Below are 27,376 nucleotides of genomic sequence, written 5' to 3'. Positions count from 1 at the left end.
AGTCTCTCACATGTGGTACCCCCATACCTGGTAGATGTAGCAGAATGTATTTTGGGGTGTAATTCCACATATACCCATGGCTTGTGTGAGCAATATGTCATTTAAGTGACAATTTTGTGTACAAAAAAAAACTTGTGGAAAAAAAAATAAATCTTTCATGGACTCAACATGCCTCTCAGCAGATAGCTTAGGGTGTCTACTTTCCAAAAAGGGGTCATTTGGGTGTGTTTGTACTATCCTGGTATTTTAGCACCTCAAGAAATGTGAAGGCAGTCAGAAAGTAAAAGCTGTTTAAATTCCATTATCTATCCCATAGTTTGTAGATGATATAACTTTCACACAAACCAATTATTATGCAGTTATTGAGATTTTTTTTTTACCAAAGACATATAGAAAAAAACATGTTGGCCTAAATTTATGACAAAATTTGAGTTTATTGGATATTTTTTATAACAGAAATGAGAAAATATTGTTTTTTATAAAAAGATAGAGAATTAGAGTTCCGATTTCCAGAACCCCATCGTTGGTCGTTTGGTTGTATGAGTTTGTCTTTGGAGTAGGTGGTAGAAGGTAGAGAGATGGGAGCTGGAAGGTGTAGAGCTGTTGAAGAGTGTTATGAGGCCCATGGGCTGAGTGTTCTCACACCAGTGCAGGTGAGGTAGCATATGTCTAATTCTGAGGAATTTGTAGAAGTCTTTCTGGTCCTGAAAATAAGTGAGGCTGGGATCCTGAAACGTTCTTATGTAAGTGTTGTTCAGCAGATCTTTGACAGAGCCAATGCCCTTTGTGTACAAGTTTACAGGTTGATATCTTCAGATAGGAGTTCCAAGGTGAGAAGAGAAGGCATTGCAGAACTTTTTGCAGTATGTCCAAAGAGGATTACGCCAAAGAGTTCCACATTCATATGATTGGTGTTATGGTGTCCAGGAATTCTGGTCAGTTTCTATCATTGCACCATGGAGAGTATTCTTCCCATCCACACTGCAGTGTAGTATGATGGCTGTAGGATGGAGGATAGGAAGTGTCGGTCTCGGGAGGAGAAATAAAGCACAGCGGATCATAGGTACAGATCTATCGAATTTGGACACAGCTATGCCAGCAGACTAAAAAAGAGAGCAAATGGCAGAGTGATCCATCCCGGTTACAGTGTGTTTGTATCTATGATAAATGACAGGCTAAACCCACCTGGAGACTTTCTCCACACCTGGAGTGTGCTGAGTTCTTGGAGAACGTCTACACAGTGTTTCCAGATTGGCTTTATCACCCCAACGAGCTCGCTCCAGTTCATGGATGTCATCATTATGTTTGGAGGATCTCACCAGTCAGGAGCCTTTCCTGTCATCCTACATGTTCCCTTCTGAGGATTGTTCTATCCTTCCAAACAAATGTATGAAATCATGGATGAGTCCTCCTTCTATGTGATCTAGAAGATCTTCAATCACAATGTCTTTATGGATGAAGTGGATGGCCCAGTTTATATATTATTTATTGCTTTACAGCTTTATTCCCTCCAGGATTCATTCTTTATTTATAGAACCATTCAAGGAAGTGTTCTTACTGTGAGAGATCTCCACCACCATTCCTCTGTGACCATTACATCCTTGTCATTTATGTCTAACATCTTCATTATCAGTGGATTGATAGATATTTTTATACTTTAAAGAATATTTTTACATTTTCATCACCAAAAAGATTTGATTTCAGAGGGAATCTGTTTTAATTTGTTTTCTATATGTAATAAAATATCTTTGTTAAAGTGTTGGTTCCATAAGAACTAGAATGATTTGTTCTTCCATATCGTGTGTTATATTTGAATTTCCCTGGTAGCCGTGTAAGGTAGATATTTTACAGGAATGATTATTCAGGCTCCATTCACACCAACGTGTATGTTAGTACTTTCTATTTTCAGAATCGCACAATTTAACATGGCTTCCTATGGGACACGTTCACATCTAGGCTTTTTTGAGCTGCTGTGTTTTTGGAAAGGGTCAGGGACTTTTTTAAAAGCAAAAAGCAGCATTTTGCTACAATAGAGTTCAATAGAGAATCTGCTGAAATGCATGGTTGTGCATTTTTGCATTTTTATTCTGCCCAGCAAAAAAAAAAAAAATGCACTTTGAAAAAAAAAAAAGCTGAACAAAACACAAAACTCAGTAAAAATGCATCACAAACGTATCAACATGCAAGTGTACAATCCAAACGCACATGTTCTGTGTATAAATGGCGGTGTATATAAGTGGGTGCTGCAGCGACCGTTGGCTGGAACAGAACAGAATCAGTAAGGGAGAATATCACCAGCACACCGAGGATCACCAATATGGGGCCAAAAGTTTTACTGAACGTTCACATAGTTACAGCAAGGCAATGTTTCAGAGACTCGCATGACTCCTCCGTCACATGCCTGATGAAGGGGTCCTGCGAGACTCCGATACATTGCCTTGCTGTAACTGTGATCGTTCATTAAAACTTTTGGCCCCGTATTGGTGATCCTCGGTGTGCTGGTGACATTCTCCCTTACAAACATAGCAAAAATGCAAAATGAACTGCGAAAAAGCAAACTACAAAGCTGTGAACAGAGCCTTACAGATGTTTCTCGGGGCTGCAGTTCCTCTGAGTTCCAGAAGGTGGTGATCTCACTTCTTCCCAGGCAGGACTTCTCTATGGAAGACAGACAGGAAGTGATGTCAGGTACAGACAGGAAGTGATGTCAGACAGGATGTTCCAGATGGTTTTGAAGTATAAAATAGACGTTACCAGAAGTAGCAGCAGAGGAGGTAATAAGATGTTATTTCCTATTTACACCCAGTAACCCCCCCGTCATGTCCATCCTCTTCCTCCATAGTCATGTCTATCCTCTTCCTCCATAGTCACGTCCATTCTCTTCCTCCATAGTCACGTCTGTTCTCTTCCTCCATAGTCACGTCCGTCCTCTTCCTCCATAGTCACGTCCGTCCTCTTCCTCCATAGTCACATCCGTCCTCTTCCTCCATAGCCACGTCCGTCCTCTTCCTCCATAGTCACGTCCGCCCTCTTCCTCCATAGTCACGTCCGTCCTCTTCCTCCATAGTCACGTCCGTCCTCTTCCTCCATAGTCACGACCGTCCTCTTCCTCCATATTCATGTCCGTCCTCTTCCTCCATAGTCACGTCCGTCACCCTCCTCCATAGTCACGTCCGTCCTCTTCCTCCATAGTCATGTCCGTCCTCTTCCTCCATAGTCACTGTGACATCTTTTATCTCCAGCAGATGATGATACACACATATATAGTGTGGGAACCCAGATTACCCCCTTCAGGGGCAGAACATTCCCCCACTTCCGGGGCCGGAACATTCTCCTCATTGTGGAGATAAATTCTAGTAATATGGTCCTCTAAACAAACAGCACTGACAATAAATAGACAAGACAAGGACCATCCTGACCATACATGGCCCACAAAGGGCAATGATGACACTACACAGGCAGCCAATGGGCAATCATTACACTATGCAGCCAACACAATGATGGAGTGCCGGGGTCAGGAGTATGGAGCATAGAGCCCCTTACATTGCTGCTCAGGAGGAAGGAAACATTCCCCAGCCGGCCAGGAAGAATATGTTCCATCATTGGTGTCAGAGGGAGGGAAATACTGAGGGGTCTGAGGTAAGTAGAGGAGCTGAGGGGTCTCTGAGGAGGTAGTGGGACTAAAGAACTCTGGATCCTCTGAGGGTTTCCTGCCTTTGAAGGACTCTGGGACCTCTGAGGTGGAGGAGTAGCTGAAGAACTTTGGGAGCCTGTTAGGAAGTAATAGGGCTGAACAACTCTGAGAGGTTAGTGGGGCTGAAGGACTGTGGGGGCCTCTGAGGGGTATTCAGGCTGCAAGGCTCTGAGGTAAGAGGGGGCTTTAGGGCTCATAGGAACTCTTGGTCTCTGATGGTCCTCCCACCCCACCTTCACTTACTTTTCTGACCTCCTTAAAGAACTCCTGTCAGCACGTGTAGGAAGTCTTCACCTCACCATCTCACTGGTCAAGACACAAAATAGAACAAAGAAGGACACTTGGTCCTTGGGGAGGTCTGTATGCATAGTATTAATGCTTAATGGGCGGACAGTCCAATACCTTCCCATACCACAGAATCTGGCAGTGCCCGGTGCTGGAATTCAGAGCCAGAAAAATCCACTGCCACTCTGTACAATGTCCTGGAAATGTCAGAATACTTGGCAACTAGGAGATCAAACCCTTCCTCCTGCTGTCCTCCTCCTACCTACACATAGAAGAGATGAGAACAGGCTCCTCCCCCACAGCTCTCTACTCCACTAGCACCATCCTCCTGCTACCCAATCCCTTCTCTTACTGCAGAGAGTGACAGTGACATCACTCCTGTCAGTCAGCAGGCTGCTGGAGATTGGAGCCTTGCAGCTGGAGTTCTGCCAATTATCCTGATTATCCAGTAATTCCGGCCAGCAAGTTCCCCTTCCTGGACCTCATGATGAGCCGACATTGACCTCACAGCACTGTCTCAGAGCAAACTAGTCATAGGAAGGATCGTATTGATCATTCCTTGTCTGCAGATCTAATACTCATCAAAACCAGTTCAGAGACCAAATAAACCCAACAGAGAAAAGGGGATTTCTGATCTGGCAGGACAAGAGGGTCCCGGGACCTTTAAAATTTTGTAAACCCTAAACAGTCCAGACTAAATGTCTTCTCATGGGGGGAGTAGTTCTTCAATGTCCAGCAACCCTCCTATTCCCCCCTCACATCCACATCCTATTATTGTGTGACCAATACCATCCAAATCATTCTTACTTTCATTTCCCAAAGTTATCCGTCTACAAGGAGACCTGTATAGATCACATGATGGCACCAATGAGGATGGAGGAGGACCGGAGTCACATGACTGAGAAGATACTAAACCTCACCCTGGAGATCATCTACCTGCTGACCGGAGAGGTGAGGAGGATTCTGGGAGGTCACATGACATCACTCTTATCTCTATTAATAAAACACAGACCTGACCGGAGAGGTGAGGAGGATTCTGGGAGGTCACATGACATCACTCTTATCTCTATTAATAAAACACAGACCTGACCGGAGAGGTGAGGAGGATTCTGGGAGGTCACATGACATCATTTATCTCTATTAATAAAACACAGACCTGACCAGAGAGGTGAGGAGGATTCTGGGAGGTCACATGACATCACTCTCATCTCTATTAATAAACAGACCTGACCGGAGAGGTGAGGAGGATTCTGGGAGGTCACATAACATCACTCTTATCTATATTAATAAAACAGACCTGACCGGAGAGGTGAGGAGGATTCTGGGAGGTCACATGACATCACTCTCATCTCTATTAATAAACAGACCTGACCGGAGAGGTGAGGAGGATTCTGGGAGTCTAACATGATATTCCTATTTGTTCCTCAATACAGAGATTTCCTCTTCTGAAGTCAGGTGATCATATGACCATCACAGTGCCTCCATGTGACTCCCTAAACCCTGAGAGACACAACATGCAGAAGATTCTAGAAGTCACCAAGAAGATGATGGAGCTGCTGACAGGAGAGGTGAGCGGTGCTGGGAATTCTGGGACATTCTCCAGTAACAGACAAGGGATGTGTCTGGATGGTGACTGTATCATTGTGTGTGTCAGGTTCCTATAAGGTGTCAGGGTGTCACTGTCTATTTCTCCATGGAGGAGTGGGAGTATTTAGAAGGACACAAGGATCTCTACAAGGACGTCATGATGGACAATCAGCCGCCCCTCACATCACCGGGTAAGAGGAGACTTTATTGTAAAGGAGAGAGCAGTACGGAGGATCCACCTAGATCCCCCATCATCTGATAAACACATAGAAACAATGGATTCAGTCAGTGTGTGTGTTTCCTACAGATGGATCCAGTCATGGGAACCCACCAGAGAGATGTCCCCGTCCTCTGTATTCCCGGGATTCCACACAGGAAGGTCACACCATCCCTCACCATCATCAGGTAGATGAGGAACAATCACTGATAGTATCATTAGGATCTGTACATTATCTGCATTGTTACCATTGATGGCATTTTTATTATATATTCAGAGTGGAATCCTCGGGGATGATAATATTGATGTTAAAGAAGAGTATAAAGAGGAGGATGAGGAGTATGGAGTGATGGAGGAGTTTTCAGAAGGACACAAGGATATGATGGAGCCACCTAATACCAGGAACCCACCAGAGAGATGTCCCTGTCCTCTGTATTCCTGGGATTCCCCACAGGATGATTCTACCATCCCTCACTGTTACATGGTTGGTTGGACTGAGCATCTAGAATATAGACTTGAGGAAAAATATGTGGATTTTTCATGTAAGTTTACATTTATATATTTTTGGTTAAATTTCTCATTCTCTTGGTTTAGGGTGAAGATCTGATGGATATAAAAGTTGAGGTGAAAGCAGAAGAAGAAGAGGCATATGTGAGGGATGATCAGCAGTCTATGGAGGAGGATGGAATAACGGGGACATTTATAGAGGAGGACACTCCTACAGAGATCAGCACAGGTGGGTCATGAACACTAAATCCATTCCTCCACCCATACTGCTCACTGATTGGTCCAGAGTAGGGCGGGGACTGGGTGATATCAGCCTGTAATCCCCTGGTCACTTTCCTGAGCTGTGTTCCCCGTCCTGTATTCCTGGATTTCTCTCGGATAATCTTCCTTCTCTGTTCTGCAGACACAATTTATGTATCTAGACTGGATTTATGGAGATTCTGGGGATCAGCTGGAAGCTAAATCTTAATTCATTGCCTCTGCTCAACGTAGACACCTGTCAGAGCCTAGACTTGAACCCAGGACCTCTACTGTGTCTGGCAGTAACTCTTCTCACTGAGTTACCTGATATAATGGACGGCACTCTGCTTATCCATTGCTTTGTTTTCTGCTGAGCCTTGAACTCTTTGCTCCTCCCATGAACTTCCTGATTTAAGCCATGTCTCTGCACTTCCTGGTTGGCAGATATTTGTTCCTTCTCCATCCAATATCTTGCCCTTGTCTCTCCTGCTACTTTCTGTACCTTCACTACTGACCTGCAGCCACTTGTTCCATCTGGAGCTCTGGTGATACTGGTTAGTGCTTAGACCCCGCACCTCAGGTGAGCCCATGTCATCTGTCAGGGTGACCTGCCTGTATACCTATCCTGTTGGTTGGTCTTCTTCTATAAATACTGGTCTCTGAGCTCTGACCAGCACAGAAAAATCTGACCCAAACATGGAGGCCGCTATAGCCTACCAAGAAAAATGTTCCGAACTGGAAAATGTAGTAAAGGGGCAACAGGAGAAAATCCATGACTGCAAAGACGATTGCTGGGCATATGTTCCCGTGATGTTGCTAACACAGGCATGCCTCTGTCATGATGAGTGATAGAGGGGGTGGGGACCCTCGTCCTATAATCCCCTCATCACTGTCCCTCCTATAAAAGACAGTTCTGGTTGTTTCCTCACTCTCTGACTAAGGTCCATGAATAAAGAAATGACCTGGTAGGAGATCAGAGGAGCCATTTCCTAGTTCCCTTGAGGGTGGAATTGTAAGCTCCTCAGAGACCAAGCTGCCTGATGTGGGCGGAGTCCTGGTTTGGGGGAACCAATCAGCTCCTGTCTAGTAATCCTCTTTGTCTTTGTATTTTAGTCCATGGCCGGGAGATGAGGAAAACCTCCGAGGATTGTCTCACTTTGTCTCCAGACTGGAAAGTAGAGGATGAGGACATCACACAGTATAGTCCAGGAGAAAACCCGGCTCCCTCCAATGTCCATCCGGCACCACCCAGTGTAGATGGACCATCGGATTCCTCGTATCCTGAGGAACCTCAGACTGTGCGGGACCGGGCCGGCCTTCCAACAGTGGCGAGTCTCTCCTGTAGTGAGGGCGTGAAGAGGTTCTGTTCTACATACAATCTTAATGTGCATAAAAAATCTCACACGGGGGAGAAGTCGTATTCCTGTCCTGAGTGCGGGAAATGTTTTACAAGTAAGTCCAATCTTTACAAACACCAGAGATCTCACACAGGGGAGAAGCCGTATTCCTGTCCTGAGTGTGGGAAATGTTTTTCAGAGAAGTCCAGTCTTTACACACATCAGAGATCTCACACAGGTGAGAAGCCGTATTCCTGTTCTGAGTGCGGGAAATGTTTTTCAATGAAGTCCCATCTATACACACATCAGAGATCTCACACGGGGGAGAAGCCGTATTCCTGTTCTGAGTGCGGGAAATGTTTTTCACTGAAGTCCAATCTTTACAGACATCAGAGATTTCACACGGGGGAGAAGCCGTATTCCTGTTCTGAGTGCGGGAAATGTTTTTCAGAGAAGTCCAATCTTTACACACATCAGAGATCTCACACGGGGGAGAAGCCATATTCCTGTCCCGAGTGCGGGAAATGTTTTTCAACGAAGACCCATCTGTGCACACATCAGAGATCTCACACGGGGGAGAAGCCGTATTCCTGTTCTGAGTGCGGGAAATATTTTTTACTGAAGTCCAGTCTTTACAGACATCAGAGATCTCACACGGGGGAGAAGCCGTATTCCTGTCCTGAGTGCGGGAAATGTTTTTCAGTGAAGTCCAGTCTTTACACACATCAGAGATCTCACACGGGGGAGAAGGCATATTCCTGTCCTGAGTGCGGGAAGTGTTTTACAAGTAAATCCAATCTTTACACACACCAGAGATCTCACACAGGGGAGAAGCCGTATTCCTGTCCTGAATGTGGGAAATGGTTTTCAGAGAAGTCCAGTCTTTATACACATCAGAGATCTCACACAGGTGAGAAGCCATATTCTTGTCCTGAGTGCGGGAAATGCTTTTCAATGAAGTCCCATCTATACACACATCAGAGATCTCACACGGGGGAGAAGCCGTATTCCTGTTCTGAGTGTGGGAAATGTTTTTCACTAAAGTCCAATCTTTACAGACATCAGAGATCTCACACAGGGGAGAAGCCATATTCCTGTCCTGAGTGTGGGAAATGTTTTTCAGACAAGTCCCATCTATACAAACATCAGAGATCTCACACAGGGGAGAAGCCATATTCCTGTCCAGAGTGCAGGAAATGTTTTTCAGACAAGTCCCATCTATACACACATCAGAGATCTCACACAGGAGAGAAGGCATATTCTTGTCCTGAGTGTGGGAAATGTTTTACAAGGAAGTCTAATCTTTACAAACATCAGAGGTCTCACACGGGGGAGAAATAACTTTCCTGTCCTAAGTGTGGGAAATGTTTCTCACTGAAGTCCTGTCTTCCTGTACATCAGGGATCCCACACAACCCTGGAGGTGTATTAGTGCCTTGAGTGCGGGAAATGTCTTCTAGATGAATGTTGCTGGACATCCCAGCTCTCATGTGGGGAAGAAGCACACCCTGATATACACCTCAGATATACTCCATGGCTGATCTTCATCATGGAAGAAACAGTTGATAAGGAGATGAGAGGCCCCCAAAGACATGGATGAAGTGCAGTAAATGTCGGGGTGCAGAGTGGTCAGTAGATCCTGGAAATGAAGGACACAACTTCAGCCCTTCTTGGGTGTCGGAGTTGCGTTTCCTGATAATGATATAGCGGGTTACAGAGCTAGAAGCCGGGAGAGCCCAGATCTCGTTATCGGGGAACTTTACACAGACAACAAGAACTTCTGAAGTTGATGTCCTTCATTTCAAGGCTCTACAGAACAGTGGTGACCCCGAAGCGTCTCTCTGTCTTCAGTCCATCCTTCTCCCATCCCCCAACAGGAGGGAAGGAGAACTCCGCCCCAAACTAGGGGGAACACAGCTTGTTGTTCTATGTCTACATATGGGGTCTGGGTAGAGGGGATCCACCGGAAAATATTTCTACTCTTTGCTTTTGTGCAAATCGTTTCTGTTTTCACTTTGAAGGGCGATATTATATCTGGTTTGTAAAAGGGATTGGCCCAATAGATACCGCCCCACTCAGAGAATAGATGAACTACTATGACCAGCATTCATTCAGCCATGTCACATGTTGGGATCTTTTCTACAATACTTTGTTATAATAATGGAACACGTTGTGTATTGTATTGTACACCAATAATAATGACTCCGCTTCCACATTCCAGAAAAGGGATCTTCCTGACCAATCAGATTCCTTCTTTTACCGTTTACTGATTTTTTTTCTGCAATCTTGTTAAAAGTGAAATTATAATAAAAAATGTATTGAACAGAAAAAAATGGTGTGTGTGTGCAATGATGACAAAGCTGTGTATCCAGAAACGGCTGGTCGGTGACACTTCCATATACAGCCCAATGAAGTGACAAGGAAGCCCTAGAACCCTTTGGAGGAACCCTGGCTGAGAAAGGCTGGACTAGGCAGTCACATATCTCTGCCCCCCTTGCAGGGTTCCCAACCCTCCGTGACTTTTATTACTGACACAACATGAACATTTACTGACGGAGGACATGTTTTTCCTGACATCCTGAAAAATGACAGAACTCCTGTTAGGATGTCAGACGATGGATATTGAATCCATATAACAGGACATGTGATCACTGACAATCCCCAGAACAAGCCATCTGCCTGGTTTACACCTAATAATTCAATCCATGGTGACCACAAATCAGCCCAACGCAGACACATGAAAACCAAGTTCTGCTCGGCATGTCATGGAGAGTAATGGGCACGGTCAGATGGGAGGGGCTTAGAAGAGGATGATTTCACAGACCCGCCCCCTGATCACCTACCTCTAAATGAAGACAGCAGCTGATTGGGTGAGTACACATTGCTGTGACCTCCATGCTTAGCTTCACAGTGCGGCAATGTTACCTTCACATGCCGAGTCTCACAGGTGGCACCGCCTGTCATACCATTGTGCTGAAATGTCATTGCAGCAACTCAGAATTGTCCTCAGTAGTCTGTATGGCCCCCATGTGCTTGTATTCATGCCTGACAACATCGGGGGAGGCTCCTAATAAGATTTCACCAGCAAAACTCCCATCATCCATCCACTACACATCTGCATCAGAGGTTGGCCAGGAGCTCTGAGGAAAGGGATTCATCCCCGAAACGCGTCAGCCATTTGACCGCACTGACACTTGGAACACCTTGCTTGCCGTTGTGGCCATCGTCATTATGCAAATGATTTTTAGATACATGCTTCATCCGTGAGTCTGGTTTTATTTTTCACTCCTTTCAATAAACCTTGGATAATGCACAAGGTGTGTGCGCACCTGTTTATTCTCTATCTAGTGGCTGATCTCCCCGTCTGAGGAGGGCTGCACCCCTGAAGCATTTCCTTTGGTTGTCGCTGTCCTGGTTCCCTTGGCTTCCCTTTTGGCTGTGCATATCCTGAGGCGCTGGAGACTACATACGATATCCGGTTTGGTTGCAACCTGGTGGCTTCGGATGGACCAAAACATGACATCCTAGAGGTGTTCTGTTGGATTTAGGTCAGGTAAGTGAAAGGATTGATTTTCTTGTCCCCTCAGAGACCCCCAGTCTGTGGAGAGATTCCTGGTTTATCAGCAGAATTCTGGGAACACCCCTTGAACACGGAAATAACGGCAGCTTATGTTCAGAGATGTTCAAAGTTTATTAGACATTACTAAGATTATATAGGATACAGAAATAATAAGGGGGGGAGGAGCGAGTTCTAAAACTGTAACTTGTAAGTTTCCATCATGAGCTGACTACATGAAACATGACATATACATTTCTTGGTATAAACTGTTTTTGCTAGCTTTCTGAGAAATAGCCGGGCAAAGACATTGTCGGGGTCATGTTATCTTTTGTTGATACATCCTTCAGCAAACTAAAACAGTTCCATTAAATTTCTAATATATCTGCAAAAAGCTAACTTAATACTTAAAATGGCGTACATCAACACAATGGAGGTTCTCTAGATCCTTTCAATCCCCTCTTAGATCATGAACATGATCTTAATTCTTTACCTCATTCATCTTTTTGTACATAGCCAGATACCCTTCATTTGTATTTTGCGGCTTGGTAGCTCTAGCAATGCAATATAATAAGCATTTAAAACATAGATATAAAAATAAAACAAAAAACAATATCATGACTATTCTTACAGCGATACCTTTCATCCATGAAAAGATGGAACCAAATCCTGATCCTAGCCAATCAAAAGGAGTCCATCCATCTTTTCCTATAGCTCTAGCTTCTTCCATTAAACCATCTACCTGTTCCCTGTGTTGCTTTATTATTTCATAATAATCTGGAACAGTCATTGTGGTGGCCAGAGTTTCACAGAAGAAGTTCCATCCCTCCTTCCAGGATCAGATATATTTAATATGGACTGAGAGCACATTCCCTTTCCCTTGTGGGAAGTATTCCCCAGTCTAAAACACCAATCGGGGGACTGAGTGACTCCCAGAGTTGGAAAAGATATGGTGGCATTAGAAGTAATATTGGTCAAACCAATACTTACATTCCCTTTTATTAACAAAAATATTTTGCCTGGAGCGGCCAGAAGAGGAATTTCATATGTGCTCGGATGTAACTTACTACAGATCCAACATTTATCAGAACCTGACTTTTGAGCATAAGCAGATTTAAACTGCACCAACTTTTTCCTGAAATAGGATTGTTCTCTTCAAAACTTCTTTTTGACTTTCTTTCACTTTTGGTTATCTGGGTCTCATTTAAATCTAGTCCTTGACCACAGATACCTTTTATTAGGCCCAAGTCCTCAGGGTGATAAATACAGTTAGTTATGATCCATACTGGCAGGAAAAAGAGCACAGTCAGTGTGCCCAATAGGACCCAGATCTTCAAAGCACCATGAGGGGCAGTAAGGAATGTCATCTTCAGGGTCTTTTTCACTTACTTCACCCGCTCTTTGAAGATTTTCCTCTCATACTTCACCTCCTTTTTCCATCTCATGTTTCTCAGGTGTTTGGTTCACCTTCTTCACTCGACTAGCATGGATCCAGGACTGGGAATTCTTCACCAGAACAGCCATTCTGGTAACCGCTATCACCGTAGTAGGTGGTCCAAAGGGGTAGCCTTGCTTCTTGTCTTTAGCGTGTTGGCGGACCACTACGACATCTCCCACCTGGAAAAGGTGTGTTGGTTCCTGAAAAAATAAAGAAGAAGTGCAAGCAACATTTCTTTCAATCTGATCTAAAATTTAAATAAATTTTCTCACATATTCTTGTTGTACCAGGTCAAGGTCCCCTCTTTCTAACATAAGTGGCTGTCTAGCCCAAGGAGTGGGGAATGGTCTTCCCATTAATATTTCAAAAGGAGATAACCTTGTAGTCTTATTAGGTGTCATTCTTACCTCTGCTAGAATTGCAGGTAACATCTTCTTCCAGTGGGTATAGGTTCCTCCAGTGGCCTTCCTCAACTTATCCTTAATTGTCCTGTTCATCCTTTCTACTATACCCCAACTTTGAGGATGATAGGGAATATGACATTTCCAATCTAAGTACTTTTACCAGGTCTTGGCATACCTTGGCCACAAAGGCTGGTCCGTTATCAGAATTTATCTGCAGCGGACATCCCCATCTGGGTATTATCTCCTGTGTAAGAATTCTGACTACAGTCTGTGCGTCTTCTTTATTAGTGACAAATGCTTCCACCCATCTGCTGAACATATCCACCATTACCAACAAAAACTCTTGCCTCTGTCCTGTTTTTGGCATGTGGGTAAAATCTATTTGTAAATGGGTGAAAGGTGTAGTTGGGTACACTAGATGCTGGTGTTGTGATTTCTTTGGGTTCTGTGGATTGTTCCTTATACATGTAATGCACCTGGAAACATATTCTTTCACCAACCTAGATAAGCCTGTAATGTAACAATCCTGCAATAATGTTTCACATGTCGTTTTCCATCCTCTATGTCCTAGACCGTGGTACTGTGCGATGAACAATGGGGCACTTGACATGGGAATGCATGGTTTCCCCTCTAAGCACACTAGACCAGAAGCTGGATCTAGTTGTGCTCCAGAACCATTCCAGTCTTCTAGATCGACTTCTGTAGCAAATGTTTGTAAATCTGCATACATCTGGTCATGTGGGGTGGTTGTGACGCCTGAAGTGGGCATAGACATCTGTTCACTGGCCACCTGTTGTAATGCAGCTTCCTTTGCTACCTTATCTGCTAATGCATTTCCTTTGGCAATATGATCTCTGTGATTTGTATGTGTCCTGCAATGAAGAATGGCTAATGTTTTTGGTAACTGTATGGCTTTGAGTAGATCAGATATCAAGGAAGAGTGAGATATGGTTTTGCCATCAGCAGCAATGAATCCTCTTCTCTCCCAAATGACCCCAAAATCGTGTACAGCACCATGGGCGTACTTGGAGTCTGTGTAAATGTTGACATCCTGTCCTGCAAATAATTGACATGCTCTTGTAAGGGCAATCAGTTGGGCTGCTTGGGCTGACTGATATGGGATTGGCTTTGCCTCAAGTATTTTGTCAGGAAGTTGCACAATGGCATATCCTGCATGGTAAGTACTATCATTTGGCCTAGAGCATGAGCCATCTACAAACACATCTGGGGCCCCATCAAGAGCCACAGCTGACATGTCGGGCCTAGGGGAAGTGTCTTGCTGTATGTGGGTTATACAATTGTGTTCTGGTGCCACTTCATCCTGTTCCCCCTTTAGCCCCAATAGGGCATTCAAAATTGGAGCAGGACCTGAATTTGCTGAAGAATATTTAATAATCAAGTTGGGATCAGATAGAAGAATCACTTCATATCCGCTCAACCTTTGTGCTGACATGTGTTGAGTGTGTATGTTTTTCAGTAGTAAGGACACTTGGTGTGTGGTGTGTAGGGTAGTTTCATGTCCCAATGTGAAAGAAATAGCCATTCCCACCACCATCACGCTGAATGCAAAAACTCTCAGACAAGCAGGCATGCCCTGAACCTGAGTTGGCACTACTTTGAAAAAAAAAAGCTACAGGGCGGAGCTTGCCTCCATGTTCCTGAGCCAGGACCCCCGCCATGGTTGTACAATTTTCCCCCGCATACAGATGAAACATTTTCTTATAGTCAGGTAGTCCAAGACCAGGGGCCGTTACCATAGCATTCTTCAGGTACACAAAGGCATCAACCATTTCATTTGACCATGTGAGAATGTCAGGTGATTCTGAAAGTGTGGCAGACCTCAGAGTGTGATCATAGAATGAACAATCAGGTATCCATTGGCGGCAGTAACCAATCATACCAAGAAAAGTTAGCATGTCCTTTTTTGTTTGTGGGCGGAGCAGACCCACGAGAGCCGCAGCTCTTTTGTGACTGACATTCCTCTCACCATGACTTAGAGTAAAACCAAGGTACTCAACCTGTTTTTGGCACCATTGCAGTTTCTTTTTAGATGCTTTGTGACCATTCCCTGACAACCATTCTAACAGAGACCAACTATCCTCCTGACTGGCCGCCTGACTTGAACTACAAATCAATAGGTCCCACATATTGTAGGAGAACTGAACCATTGGGAGGGGTCCAGGACCTCAGTGTGGTCTGGAGGGCAAGTGAGCAGACTGCAGGTGAATCTACAAAACCCTGGGGCATTCTACACCAGGTCATCTGATGATTTTCAGAATATAAATACAAATAGCGCCCTCATCTGGTGGTCCAGAGGAACCGAAAATAATGCATTTGTTAAATCAATCACTGTAAAATATTCTGCATCGGACGGAATGGAGGTGAGGAGTGATGGCACGTCAGGCACTATTGGGGCTATTGGAACCACCAAATTATTTATGGCCCTCAAATCTTGTACAAATCTGTAAGAGCCATCTGGCTTCTTAACAGGATTGATAGGTGTGTTGTAAGGAGAAACAGTTTCTTCTAAAATACCTGTCCCTAAAAATCTTTCCACTAGAGGAGCAATCCCTTCCTACTTTTCTGGAATTTGTATTGCCTCTGTTTGTAGGGCAATGCCCCTTCCTTGAGTGTGACTGTGTATGGTGTACATGAAATCAATCCTACATCCATAGAATTTGTGGCCCAAACTGGATGTGTATCAGGAGGGGGTGTAATGTGTGAGGGATGACTCTCATCATTGAAATAGGCAGGTATAATGGGTACTTTGGAGGATCTGGCAACAATACCTCCTTCTAATGTTACTCTCAGAGAAATCCCTAAAATTCCCATAAGATCTCTCGGGGATGGGTCTGTACTTCCCATGGCCTCTGTCCAACCAGCCATACAATCCACCCACGGATTTATTAAATAGTAGTCTGTCCCACATAATCCTTACAATTTTCTCCCTTTTCTGGGGTACCTGGTGGGTAACTACCTCCTTGACCCATATTTAGACAGTGGATAAAATCTTATTTTATTCCACACAACAAATTATCTTATACTTCTACGCAACAGAAAGAAAAAGCAAAAGACAGATAAACCAGAATCTGCTCCACAGACTTATTAACCTTTTGATAACTTCCCAAAAGTTATCTCTTCACTGTTCTACCAAAGGACAGTGTGTTCTACCAAAGAACAATTTATTTTATGTTCTACCAGAGAACAATCTGTGTTTACCAAAAACACTCTTTTTTTATAGTGCACTATTTTGTAACTCTACCAAAGAGTTAAGTCTGCTTACCAAAAGCAGCTACAGGTTATCACGGGTCTATATAGACAATACAGAATGATTCAAGACCTTCCCTCAACACAGGGCAAGAAAGAGCTTTTGGTCATAAAAGAAAAAAGGTTTACCTACCAAGTGAGGTGGGTGGTCATCCCGGACGAGCCCTCAGCTGAAAGGATGATTTTCATATCCCCTCAGAGACCCCCGGTATGTGGAGAGATTCCTGGTTTATCAGCAGAATTCTGGGAACACCCCTTGAACACGGAAATATCAGCAGCCTTTGTTCAGAGATGTTCAAAGTTTATTAGACATTACTAAGATTATATAGGATACAGAAATAATAAGGGGGGGGGGGGGCGAGTTCTAAAACTGTAATTGTAAGTTTCCATCATGAGCTGACTACATGAAACATGACATATACATTTCTTGGTATAAACTGTTTTTGCTAGCTTTCTGAGAATTACGCGGACAAAGAAAGCTTCAGGGTCATGTTATCTTTTGTTGATACATCCTTCACCAAACTAAAACAGTTCCATTAAACTTCTAATATATCTGCAAAAACCTAACTTAATACTTAAAATGGCGTACATCAACACAATGGAGGTTCTCTAGATCCTTACAGGCAGAACTCCATTTTTATTCTTCTCCTGCCATCAATGGCCAACCCGGTCCCACACTTCATCCATGTCTTTGGGGGCCTCTGATCTCCTTATGAACTGTTTCTTCCATGATGAAGATCAGCCATGGAGTATATCTGAGGTGTATATCAGGGTGTGCTTCTTCCCCACATGAGAGCTGGGATGTCCAGCAACATTCATCTAGAAGACATTTCCCGCACTCAAGGCACTAATACACCTCCAGGGTTGTGTGGGACCCCTACTGTGCTGGAAGACAGGACTTCAGTGAGGAACATTTCCCTCACTCAGGACAGGAAAGTGGCTTCTCCCCTGTGTGAGTTCTCTGATGTCTGCAAAGATCGGACTTCTGCAAAAAACATTTCCCGCACTCAGGACAGGAAAACGGCTTCTCCCCCGTGTGAGATCTCTGATGTCTGGAAAGACTGCACTTATGTGAAAAACATTTCACACACTCAGGACAGAAATATGGTTTCTCCCCCGTGTAAGATCTCTCATGTCTGGAAAGATCGGACTTCTCTAAAAAACATTTTCCGCACTTAGAACAGGAATACGGCTTATCCCCTGTGTGAGATCTCTGATGTTTGTGAAGAATGTACATATGTGCAAAACATTTCCCACACTCAGGACAGGAATACGGCTTCTCTCCTGTGTGAAACCTCTGATGTGTGTAAAGATTAGAGTTGTTTGAAAAACATTTTCCACATTCAGGACAGGAATATGGCTTCTCCCCCGTGTGAGATCTCTGATGCCTGGAAAGATAGGACCTCACTGAAAAACATTTCCCGCACTCAGGACAGGAATACGGCTTCTCCCCTGTGTGAAATCTCTGATGTTTGTGAAGACTAGACTTTTCTGAAAAACATTTCCCACACTCAGGACAGGAATACGGCTTCTCCCCTGTGTGAGATCTCTGATGTGTGTAAAGATGGGACTTGTCTGAAAAACATTTCCCGCACTCAGGACAGGAATACGGCTTCTCCCCTGTGTGAAATCTCTGATGTGTGTAAAGATTGGACTTGTCTGAAAAACATTTCCCACACTCAGGACAGGAATACGGCTTCTCCCCCATGTGAGATCTTTTATGCCTATTAAGATTGTTTTTAGAACTAAAACATTTCCCGCAGTCAGTACAGGAATAAGGTTTCTCCCCCATGTGTAATCTCTGATGTGTGTAAAGACTGGACTTTACTGAAAAACATTTCCCGCACTCAGGACAGGAATACGGCTTCTCCCCTGTGTGAGATCTCTGATGTTTGTAAAGAATGGACTTGACTGAAAAACATTTCCCACACTCAAGACAGGAATAAGGCTTCTCCCCTGTGTGAGATCTTTTATGCAGGTAAAGATAGGACTTCTGTGAAAAACATTTCCCGCACTCAGGACAGGAATATGGCTTCTCCCCTGTATGACATCTTTTATGAAGGCAAAGACTGGAGTTATGTGAAAAACATTTCCCGCACTCAGGACAGGCATATGGCTTCTCCCCCGTGTGAGATCTTTTATGCACATTAAGCTCTGATTTACGCCGGAAACCCTTCCCGCACTCAGTACAGGAGAGCCTCTTCTCTGTTGGAAGGCCGGCCCGGTCCCGCACAGTCTGAGGTTCCTCAGGATACGAGGAATCCGATGGTCCATCTACACTGGGTGGTGCCGGATGGACATTGGAGGGAGCCGGGTTTTCTCCTGGACTATACTGTGTGATGTCCTCATCTTCTACTTTCCAGTCTGGAGACAAAGTGAGACAATCCTCGGAGTTTTTCCTCATCTCCCGGCCATGGACTAAAATACAAAGACAAAGAGGATTACTAGACAGGAGCTGATTGGTTCCCCCAAACCAGGACTGGCTGAGCCCCACCAGAGGTCAGAGAGTGAGGATGGGGGGAGAACAACCAAGATGAAGACTGGACTGATCCTGAAGACCACCATCATTGGGGTATTGACTCCTCCCTCATTATCACTTTCTGTTTAAGGGCCCAAAGTTGGAGGATGTTATCACATTATTATCACCATGTAAAAGTCTGTGCTCCAATCACATCATCCAATATAAAATGTCCAGCTGGGAGGAAATGGGGGGAACAGAGGAGAAGACATATTATGTGTATATATAGCAGTGGGGGGAGGGGGGAGTGCAGAAGTCAGGAGTATGTAATGTACAACATAGAGTATATAGTGCAGGGGTCAGGAGTATGTAATGTACAACATAGAGTATATAGTGCAGGGGTCAGGAGTATGTAATGTACAACACAGAGTATATAGTGCAGGGGTCAGGGGTATGTAATGTACAACATAGAGTATATAGTGCAGGGGTCAGGGGTATGTAATGTACAACATAGCGTATATAGTGCAGGGGTCAGGAGTATGTAATGTACAACATAGAGTATATAGTGCAGGGGTCAGGAGTATGTAATGTACAACATAGAGTATATAGTGCAGGGGTCAGGAGTATGTAATGTACAACATAGAGTATATAGCACAGGGGTCAGGAGTATGTAATGTACAACATAGAGTATATAGCGCAGGGGTCAGGAGTATGTAATGTACAACATAGAGTATATAGCGCAGGGGTCAGGAGTATGTAATGTACAACATAGAGTATATAGTGCAGGGGTCAGGAGTATGTAATGTACAACACAGCGTATATAGTGCAGGGGTCAGGATAATGTAATGTACAACATAGAGTATATAGTGCAGGGGTCAGGAGTATGTAATGTACAACACAGAGTATACAGTGCAGGGGTCAGGAGTATGTAATGTACAACATAGAGTATATAGTGCAGGGGTCAGGAGTGTGTAATGTACAACATAGAGTATATAGTGCAGGGGTCAGGAGGATGTAATGTACAACATAGAGTATATAGTGCAGGGGTCAGGAGTGTGTAATGTACAACATAGAGTATATAGTGCAGGGGTCAGGAGTGTGTAATGTACAACATAGAGTATATAGTGCAGGGGTCAGGAGTATGTAATGTACAACAGAGTACATAGTGCAGGGGTCAGGAGTATGTAATGTACAACAGAGTATATAGTGCAGGGGTCAGGAGTATGTAATGTACAACATAGAGTATATAGTGCAGGGGTCAGGAGTATGTAATGTACAACATAGAGTATATAGTGCAGGGGTCAGGAGAATGTAATGTACAAAATAGAGTATATAGTGCAGGGGTCAGGAGTATGTAATGTACAACATAGAGTATATAGTGCAGGGGTCCGGAGTATGTAATGTACAACAGAGTATATAGTGCAGGGGACAGGAGGATGTAATGTACAACATAGAGTATATAGTGCAGGGGTCAGAAGGATGTAACGTACAACACAGAGTATATAGTGCAGGGGTCAGGATTATGTAATGTACAACATAGAGTATATAGTGCAGGGGTCAGGAGTATGTAATGTACAACATAGAGTATATAGTGCAGGGGTCAGAAGTATATAATGTACAACATAGAGTATATAGTGCAGGGGTCAGGAGTATGTAATATACAACAGAGTATATAGTGCAGGGGTCAGGAGGATGTAATGCACAACATACAGTATATAGTGCAGGGGTTAGGAGGATGTAATGTACAACATAGAGTATATAGTGCAGGGGTCAGGAGTATGTAATGTACAACATAGAGTATATAGTGCAGGGGTCAGGAGTATGTAATATACAACAGAGTATATAGTGCAGGGGTCAGGAGGATGTAATGCACAACATACAGTATATAGTGCAGGGGTCAAGTTGTAATATAAATTATATAGTCCATAGCACACTCCTAGACAGGTTTCTAGATAGCCTAGGCTCCTTTAGTCCTTTTTGTCTCCCCTGTAATCAGTGATTGAATGTTTTGGACTGTTTTAGGCTTCACTTTCTTCAGGTTCAACTGCTTCCCCTTCCTTCTGGAGTAATATAAAACATAGTGGGCTGGAAAAGGCAGATTCACAGCCTGCATATTTATTTTGTCTGAGCAAATCCGTGGAGGATGCCCAGTAGGTGGCCAGGGAGTACATAAATAGCCTAGGGTCTGAGGCAGCCCTGTTCTTGTCCAGGAGGAGAAGTTCCCAGCCTGAAGAGCTGCTTCCATTCTGGGCAGTCCAGCTGTGGTTGTAAATGTGCTGATCGAGGTCTTAGCTATGCTGGAGCTGAGGGGCCTGTTGTACTGAACCTTGCTAGAACGGATTGAGAATCTGGTCTGGAGGGTTCATGGGAGGAATGTCTGGCTGATATTGGACGCAGACAACTAAGTACCCAGGGACATTGTGAGTACAGACCAGTGTGTAGGATCCTAGTGACTGTGTGATGCTAGAGCTGGCTTACAGCGGGACATTTCCTACGGTGTCTTCATGTCACTCAGTCCCTTCGTTGCTGCTGGAAGGACCGTTCTGAGAAGTGTGAGAAAGTCATAGTGTCCCCATGTTACCACACTACTACTGGAGTACCCCACAGCCCCCCTGCACCATATCCCAGGTCACCCCATAATACATTATCTATAAAGGGATATTCCTAGACTGTTCATGGAGCCAGAAGAGTAACTGGGATGGAACAAGAACTGAAATTGAAGCACCACACCACTGCTAAGAGGTCCAGATGTGACTTTATTCATTAACAGTTAGGGGTACAATCCAAGAAGTAGCCAACGCGATTCGAGGGTCCGAGCGCTGCCTTCATCAGGGCTTGACTGGCATCAAAGTGAACTGGACCTACAATTGTGTTTTTGGTGCATTGCGAAATACAAGCATCTTGTGTGGCCGCCAAACCTCTGGTTTGTTCCCATTGTTGCCAGTCAAGCCCTGATGACGGCTGCACTCTGACCCCCTAAACTGGCTTTTACTAGATTAAAATTGTATCTGGACCTCTTAGCAGTGGTGTGGAGCTTCAATGTCAGTTCTCGTTGCCTTACACTACAAGCCAGGGGGATGAAGATGTGGAGATCCTCTGGGGTGTAGAAGCCACCTGCCCAGGAACCAGATCATTTACACCAACATCAATGCCTTCATAGAAAAATACCAGGAAGAGAACCCTACGGGTCCAACACCATCTTTCCATCTTGTGTGCCTGGCTGCTACTGGGCGAGCTTTGAAAAAGAGCCTGAGGGAATATCAGCTGGCCCATCCGGGGTGAGCGCTACAAGTGTGATGTTGTCCAATAATCAGTGGTGGCTTAAAGTGGCTCTAAAGGAAGAATGCATGAAGGTAAAAAAAACAGATATCACCCAGTCCCCGCCCTACTCTGGACCAATCAGTGAGCAGTATGGGTGGAGGAATGGATTTAGTGTTCATGACCCACCTGTGCTGATCTCTGTAGGAGTGTCCTCCTCTATAAATGTCCCCGTTATTCCATCCTCCTCCATAGACTGCTGATCATCCCTCACATACGCCTCTTCTTCTTCTGCTTTCACCTCAAATTCTATATCGATTGGATCTCCACTCTAAATCAAGAAAATGACAGAAAATATCATCTGTAAAATGTAAGGTCACATAAACAATCCACACATTGTCTCTATGAATCCATGTTCTAGATGCTCCATCCCACCAACCTTGCAATGGGGAGGGATGGTGTGACCTTCCTGTGTGGAATCCCGGGAATACAGAGGACGGGGACATCTCTCTGGTGGGTTCCCATGACTGGATCCATCTGTAGGAAACACACACACTGACTGAATCCATTGTTTCTATGTGTTTATCAGATGATGGGGGATCTAGGTGGATCCTCCGTACTGCTCTCTCCTTTACAATAAAGTCTCCTCTTACCCGGTGATGTGAGGGGCGGCTGATTGTCCATCATGACGTCCTTGTAGAGATCCTTGTGTCCTTCTAAATACTCCCACTCCTCCATGGAGAAATAGACAGTGACACCCTGACACCTTATAGGAACCTGACACACACAATGATACAGTCACCATCCAGACACATCCCTTGTCTGTTACTGGAGAATGTCCCAGAATTCCCGGCACCGCTCACCTCTCCTGTCAGCAGCTCAGTGATCTCTCTGGTGACTTCTAGAATCTTCTTCTTCTTTCTCTCTTCTATCAGGGAGGGAGGTGGAGGCAATGTGATGTCATATGATCTCCAGACTTCACAGGAGGAAAACTCTACATCTGAACACAAATAGTCACATCAAATGATATTCCCAGAATCCTCCTCACCTCTCCATTCAGGTCTCCATTTTATTAAAGCCCCACTTCAGGCTGAGGTATAATTTCCCCCCACAGGACCCCCACACTACGCAGGGTATAGGCTTGTTGCAGCATTCTGATGTCATTACATACAACGCAGGACCAACAGTCCCACTTTACATGTGAGGATACCAAGGGACCCCACATCCTAAGAGCATCAGAAAAAAGTCAGGTGGAGGGACAATAGGGGAGGAGCTGTGAGGTCAGTGTGATGTCATAGGATTCTCTGACTCTGGATGGAGGGACAATGGGGGAGGAGCTGTGAGGTCAATGTGATGTCATAGGATTCTCTGACTCTGGATGGAGGGACATTAGGGGGAGGAGCTGTGAGGTCAGTGTGATGTCATAGGATTCTCTGACTCTGGATGAAGGGACATTGGGAGGAGGAGCTGTGAGGTCAGTGTGATGTCATAGGACATATAGACTCTGGATGGAGGGACATTGGGAGGAGGAGCTGTGAGGTCAGTGTGATGTTTCCTCCCCCCAGGGTCACTGCAGGTGTGGAGAAAAGCTGTGTAAGAGGATATGGAGGAGAGATGAGGAGGAGATCCAGGAATCAGGAGAAAGGTCAGGGCAAGCAACAGACGAGCGCATCCAAGAGACCAAGCCGGGGTCACTACACAGAAAATCAATCCAAGGAAACAACAGGCAGGACGAGGAATAGCAAGAAGGAGCTGAGAGACAAATGAGAATATTGCTCAGCCAATGGGAGATGATCTCAGCATGACTTCCATCATGAAGGAGATGAGGGGGAGGGGAGGAAGTCACTGAAGGTGACCATAGATCCATGGAAATTCAGCTGGTTCAGCAGGGATCGCTCACATTTCCATCCATGTGTGATCACTGCCGGATAAAAGCCACTCCCCCAGCGGCTGCAGCCAATAGCTTCAGTGCTGATCTGTGTATTCTGAGAGCAGTGGAGATCCCCCCATTGTCAGAATACAAGAGTGCAGCGGGGAGGATTCCCCCATCCACCTCCAATGTGTCGATGGAGGAATCACTTCAGTTTTTCTGGTCATCCCGCTGGCTGAACGATAAAACTGAACCATGTAGGCCAGCTTTGGGAGCAAATATATTATCATCAACTCCTCCCCCTGAAGGGATTAATCTACGTATTACCTCCTCTGCTGCCACATCCAGAAATGTGGACTCTCTACTTCCTCATTCATGGAACTTCCTGTCTGTACCTGACATCACTTCCTGCCTGTACCTGACATCACTTCCTGTATGTCTTCCATAGAGACCTCCTGTCTGGGTAGAAGTGAGATCCCCACCTTGTGGAGCTCAGAGGAACTGCAGCCCCGAGAAGCGTCTGGTAGTGTGACCCCGGCCTTGTGCTGGGTGTGTATGGACTGTAGATCCTTATAGAGGGGTCACCTCCACTCCCACCAAGGGGGACAGAAATATATGACTCCTCGGGGGAGGGGTTTTGGCCCCTTTGATTTTGCAGTAACATTGATTGTAGATTTAGTCCTGTAGAACATCTGGTATATGGATACAAAGCCCCCCAGCTGGGAGTAAAGGGTGGAAATGGCTGGTGACCCCCAGATTTGGGCAATGATGTCATCACTATAAATGGATAAAACCCACGCTATGTGTAACAACTCCAAACCTACAAAAACCTTCTAGCGGACTGCTGCTGTAACAAAGGGAAGGATTCCCTGTCATCTAGAAGAGCATTATGTGTCACAGCGCTGTCCTATTGTGTGTGCACAGAAATCATCACAAATACACTACAAATATGTGGAGACATTCAGAGATAAAGAGCTCGGGGCTCCAAATCCTATTCTCTGCACATCAACTGCTTCCACTTTACACCCACTTCATTGGTCTTATGGGGTTTATCGATAAATGAAGGAAACTGAACCGTGTGCAAATCCATCCACAACATAAAGTGCTTTGTGCTCAAGATGCTGCTCCCTGCAGATCCACTGCTTCCACTTTACACCCACTTCATTCATCTCATCAGATTTGCTGCTATAGGAAGTCATTTATAATGATGTTCCATCTCGCTGTTTGTAAAAACAATTCTGCAGCTAATTGGCCACTAGGATTACTTTTACATGAAAGCCGCCCCCCAGCTAATAAACCAGCACTAGAATGATGCCTGTAGCTGCAAGCATCCTCCCGGTATAACCACTCCAAGTCCAGCGACGTTCCAGTACATTGCTGGTCCATGTTGGACATATATGTGCCAGCAGAGAACACGGACATACGATGAATCGGGTCTGCGGACCAATATGACTGCAATTCATTCTTTTCTGTAATGTCCATGTTGAGGGTTCGGCCCAAACAAATGTTAAATTCATAAACGGTGATAGAGTTCCATGTGAATTGTGTGACAAGAGCTGAATTTGGGGGGCGGCCATGTATTGTGGTGTATAAATTGCCTTGGCCCACAATTGGTACAAATCTTCTGTGAAGAACAGTGGAGGGGCTGAACACTAGTGCTGGCAGTGACCGGGCCGATCCGGCTAACACTGAGTATTGGGGACACTATACAAAGCCGGCACTAGTATAGTTCTGTTCATGATCAATATATTGATCCGTACAAACACTATACTAGTAATGGCGGTGATCAGCGACCTATAGCGTGAGTGCGACAGTGTGCGGCCAATCTAACGCCAGCTGACCCTGGCTGGGAGGGGCTTACTGACCCTGACACTGTGTGATGTCACTAGTGGCAGGAATACAGAGATCAGTGATACATTCTATATACTGACACTGTACTAATGGCACTGGCTGGGTGACGGGGCCATCAAAGGGTTAAATGTGCTAACCTAACGTGTGTGTACAATGTAGTGGTGCTTTTACTCGGTGCCGTGTTCTCTCTTCTCTCCCTGGACCGACCGGGGGGGGGCAGCGGGGGGCGCAGGCGCATTGACACCCCAAAACAGGAAGCAATGCAGATTACGCTGCTGCTCGCCCACAAAATGCAGGTAAGTGGTCGGCAAGTAGTTAAGAAAGTAAATAAAAAACTTTTTTTTTTTTAAATTCTCATTATGGTATTTAACTTTTTTTTTAAAATACTTTTATCAGAATAGTAGGATGTTACCATGGTAACCATTGTACTACTGTGGGGGGAGGGGGGTGATCAGGGATTTTGTTTCCATACTTTTCTTTGCAGGAGAAAGCTTGCTGTCAGAACCGAACTCATTCATCAACTGTCATCAGTGAGTTAGCTTTTTGACAGCTCAAGATAGTGATCTGTGATTGGCTGGTCACATGGTACAGGGTGCTGTGATTGGCCCCATATATTATGTGACAGCTGTGGGCCAATCACAGCTCACTAGGAGGAGAAGCAGAGCTGTTATGAATGAGATTGATTCATAATAACTGCTTACATTGGATCACCTAGAGATCACATGATCACCGGGTCACAATCACTGGGATCTTCATTCTGCTGTATCTGCCAGACACAGCAGTCGGGGGAGGGGAGTGCTGTGTTCCGGCTCGGGTGCGCGGTGTTCCTCCTGTGTTAGTACAGCCAGAGTGACGTACAAGTACATTGCTTTGCCTGTAGCTGCCGCCTGGCCACAGTACATTGCGGGTGGGAAGCGGGTAATCTAGGACTAAGGATTCCAAGCTCACTCCTTGGGCCATGATATCATCCAGGCAAGAAATGTAAGTTCTGTGTTCCAATTATGAGGTGACAACAGCATAGAGTGCTTTCAGGATAATGGACAAAGGTAGACAAGCATTGCATGCTGTTGTTGTGTGAAGCAAGTCTGTCTCCTTTTTTGTTACAGATAATACATTTTGTTTGGCTTTTTCTACATTGTTCCCCGATCCCGACATTCGTGGCCTCCTGGGCTGGATGTGCCGCTGGATCCAGGCCCTGGAGCAAGCCCTGGAGGTGGAACCAGACGAGGACCAGCCCAGCCTTGGAGTCTATTTCAGGCAGCAATTTTAGTTTAGTTACAATTTTTTATGATGTTTTCTAGTTTTCTATTGATTGCTGGTAATAAATGTTCTATTTCTCTTGGACAGTGCCCTGTGTTGTGGCCTTCTTCAGCCTTTGCAGGTCGGCAATCTTCTTCATTGCAGTTGG

The 27,376-nt window shown here is 44.9% G+C and overlaps 1 protein-coding gene across 1 annotated transcript; it reads right to left on the bottom strand.

Annotated features, from left to right (window-relative positions):
- Nucleotides 1–494: 494 nt before the first annotated feature.
- Nucleotides 495–26,928, bottom strand: LOC149434144 (uncharacterized). Its single transcript, XM_089664058.1, has 6 exons — nucleotides 26,869–26,928; nucleotides 22,901–23,024; nucleotides 22,687–22,784; nucleotides 22,437–22,578; nucleotides 17,940–18,949; nucleotides 495–782 (listed from the first exon to the last, which is right to left on the bottom strand). The coding sequence occupies exons 1-6, from the start codon at nucleotides 26,926–26,928 to the stop codon at nucleotides 495–497; spliced, it is 1,722 nt and encodes a 573-aa protein (XP_089520184.1).
- Between the last annotated feature and the right edge of the window lie 448 nt (nucleotides 26,929–27,376).

The sequence above is a fragment of the Staurois parvus genome, unplaced genomic scaffold (genome assembly GCF_062004578.1).
Source record: "Staurois parvus isolate SC_StPar_1 unplaced genomic scaffold, SC_StPar_1.0 ptg001821l, whole genome shotgun sequence".
In the NCBI taxonomy this organism is placed as follows: Eukaryota; Metazoa; Chordata; class Amphibia; order Anura; family Ranidae; genus Staurois; species Staurois parvus.
Note: the sequence above shows the minus strand (reverse complement) of the source record. Positions and strands in the feature narration are given on the sequence as shown.

Excerpts from the sequence above, each read along its gene's own strand:
- LOC149434144 (XM_089664058.1), bottom strand. The coding sequence starts at position 26,928 with ATGGCCCAAGGAGTGAGCTTGGAATCCTTAGTCCTAGATTACCCGCTT. Across the intron at positions 22,785-22,900 it reads GCCGCCCCTCACATCACCGG|ATGGATCCAGTCATGGGAAC; the intron begins GTAAGAGGAGAC and ends TGTTTCCTACAG. Across the intron at positions 783-17,939 it reads AGTGCGGGAAATGTTTTTCA|GGCATTGGCTCTGTCAAAGA; the intron begins GTGAGGTCCTAT and ends TTGTACACAAAG.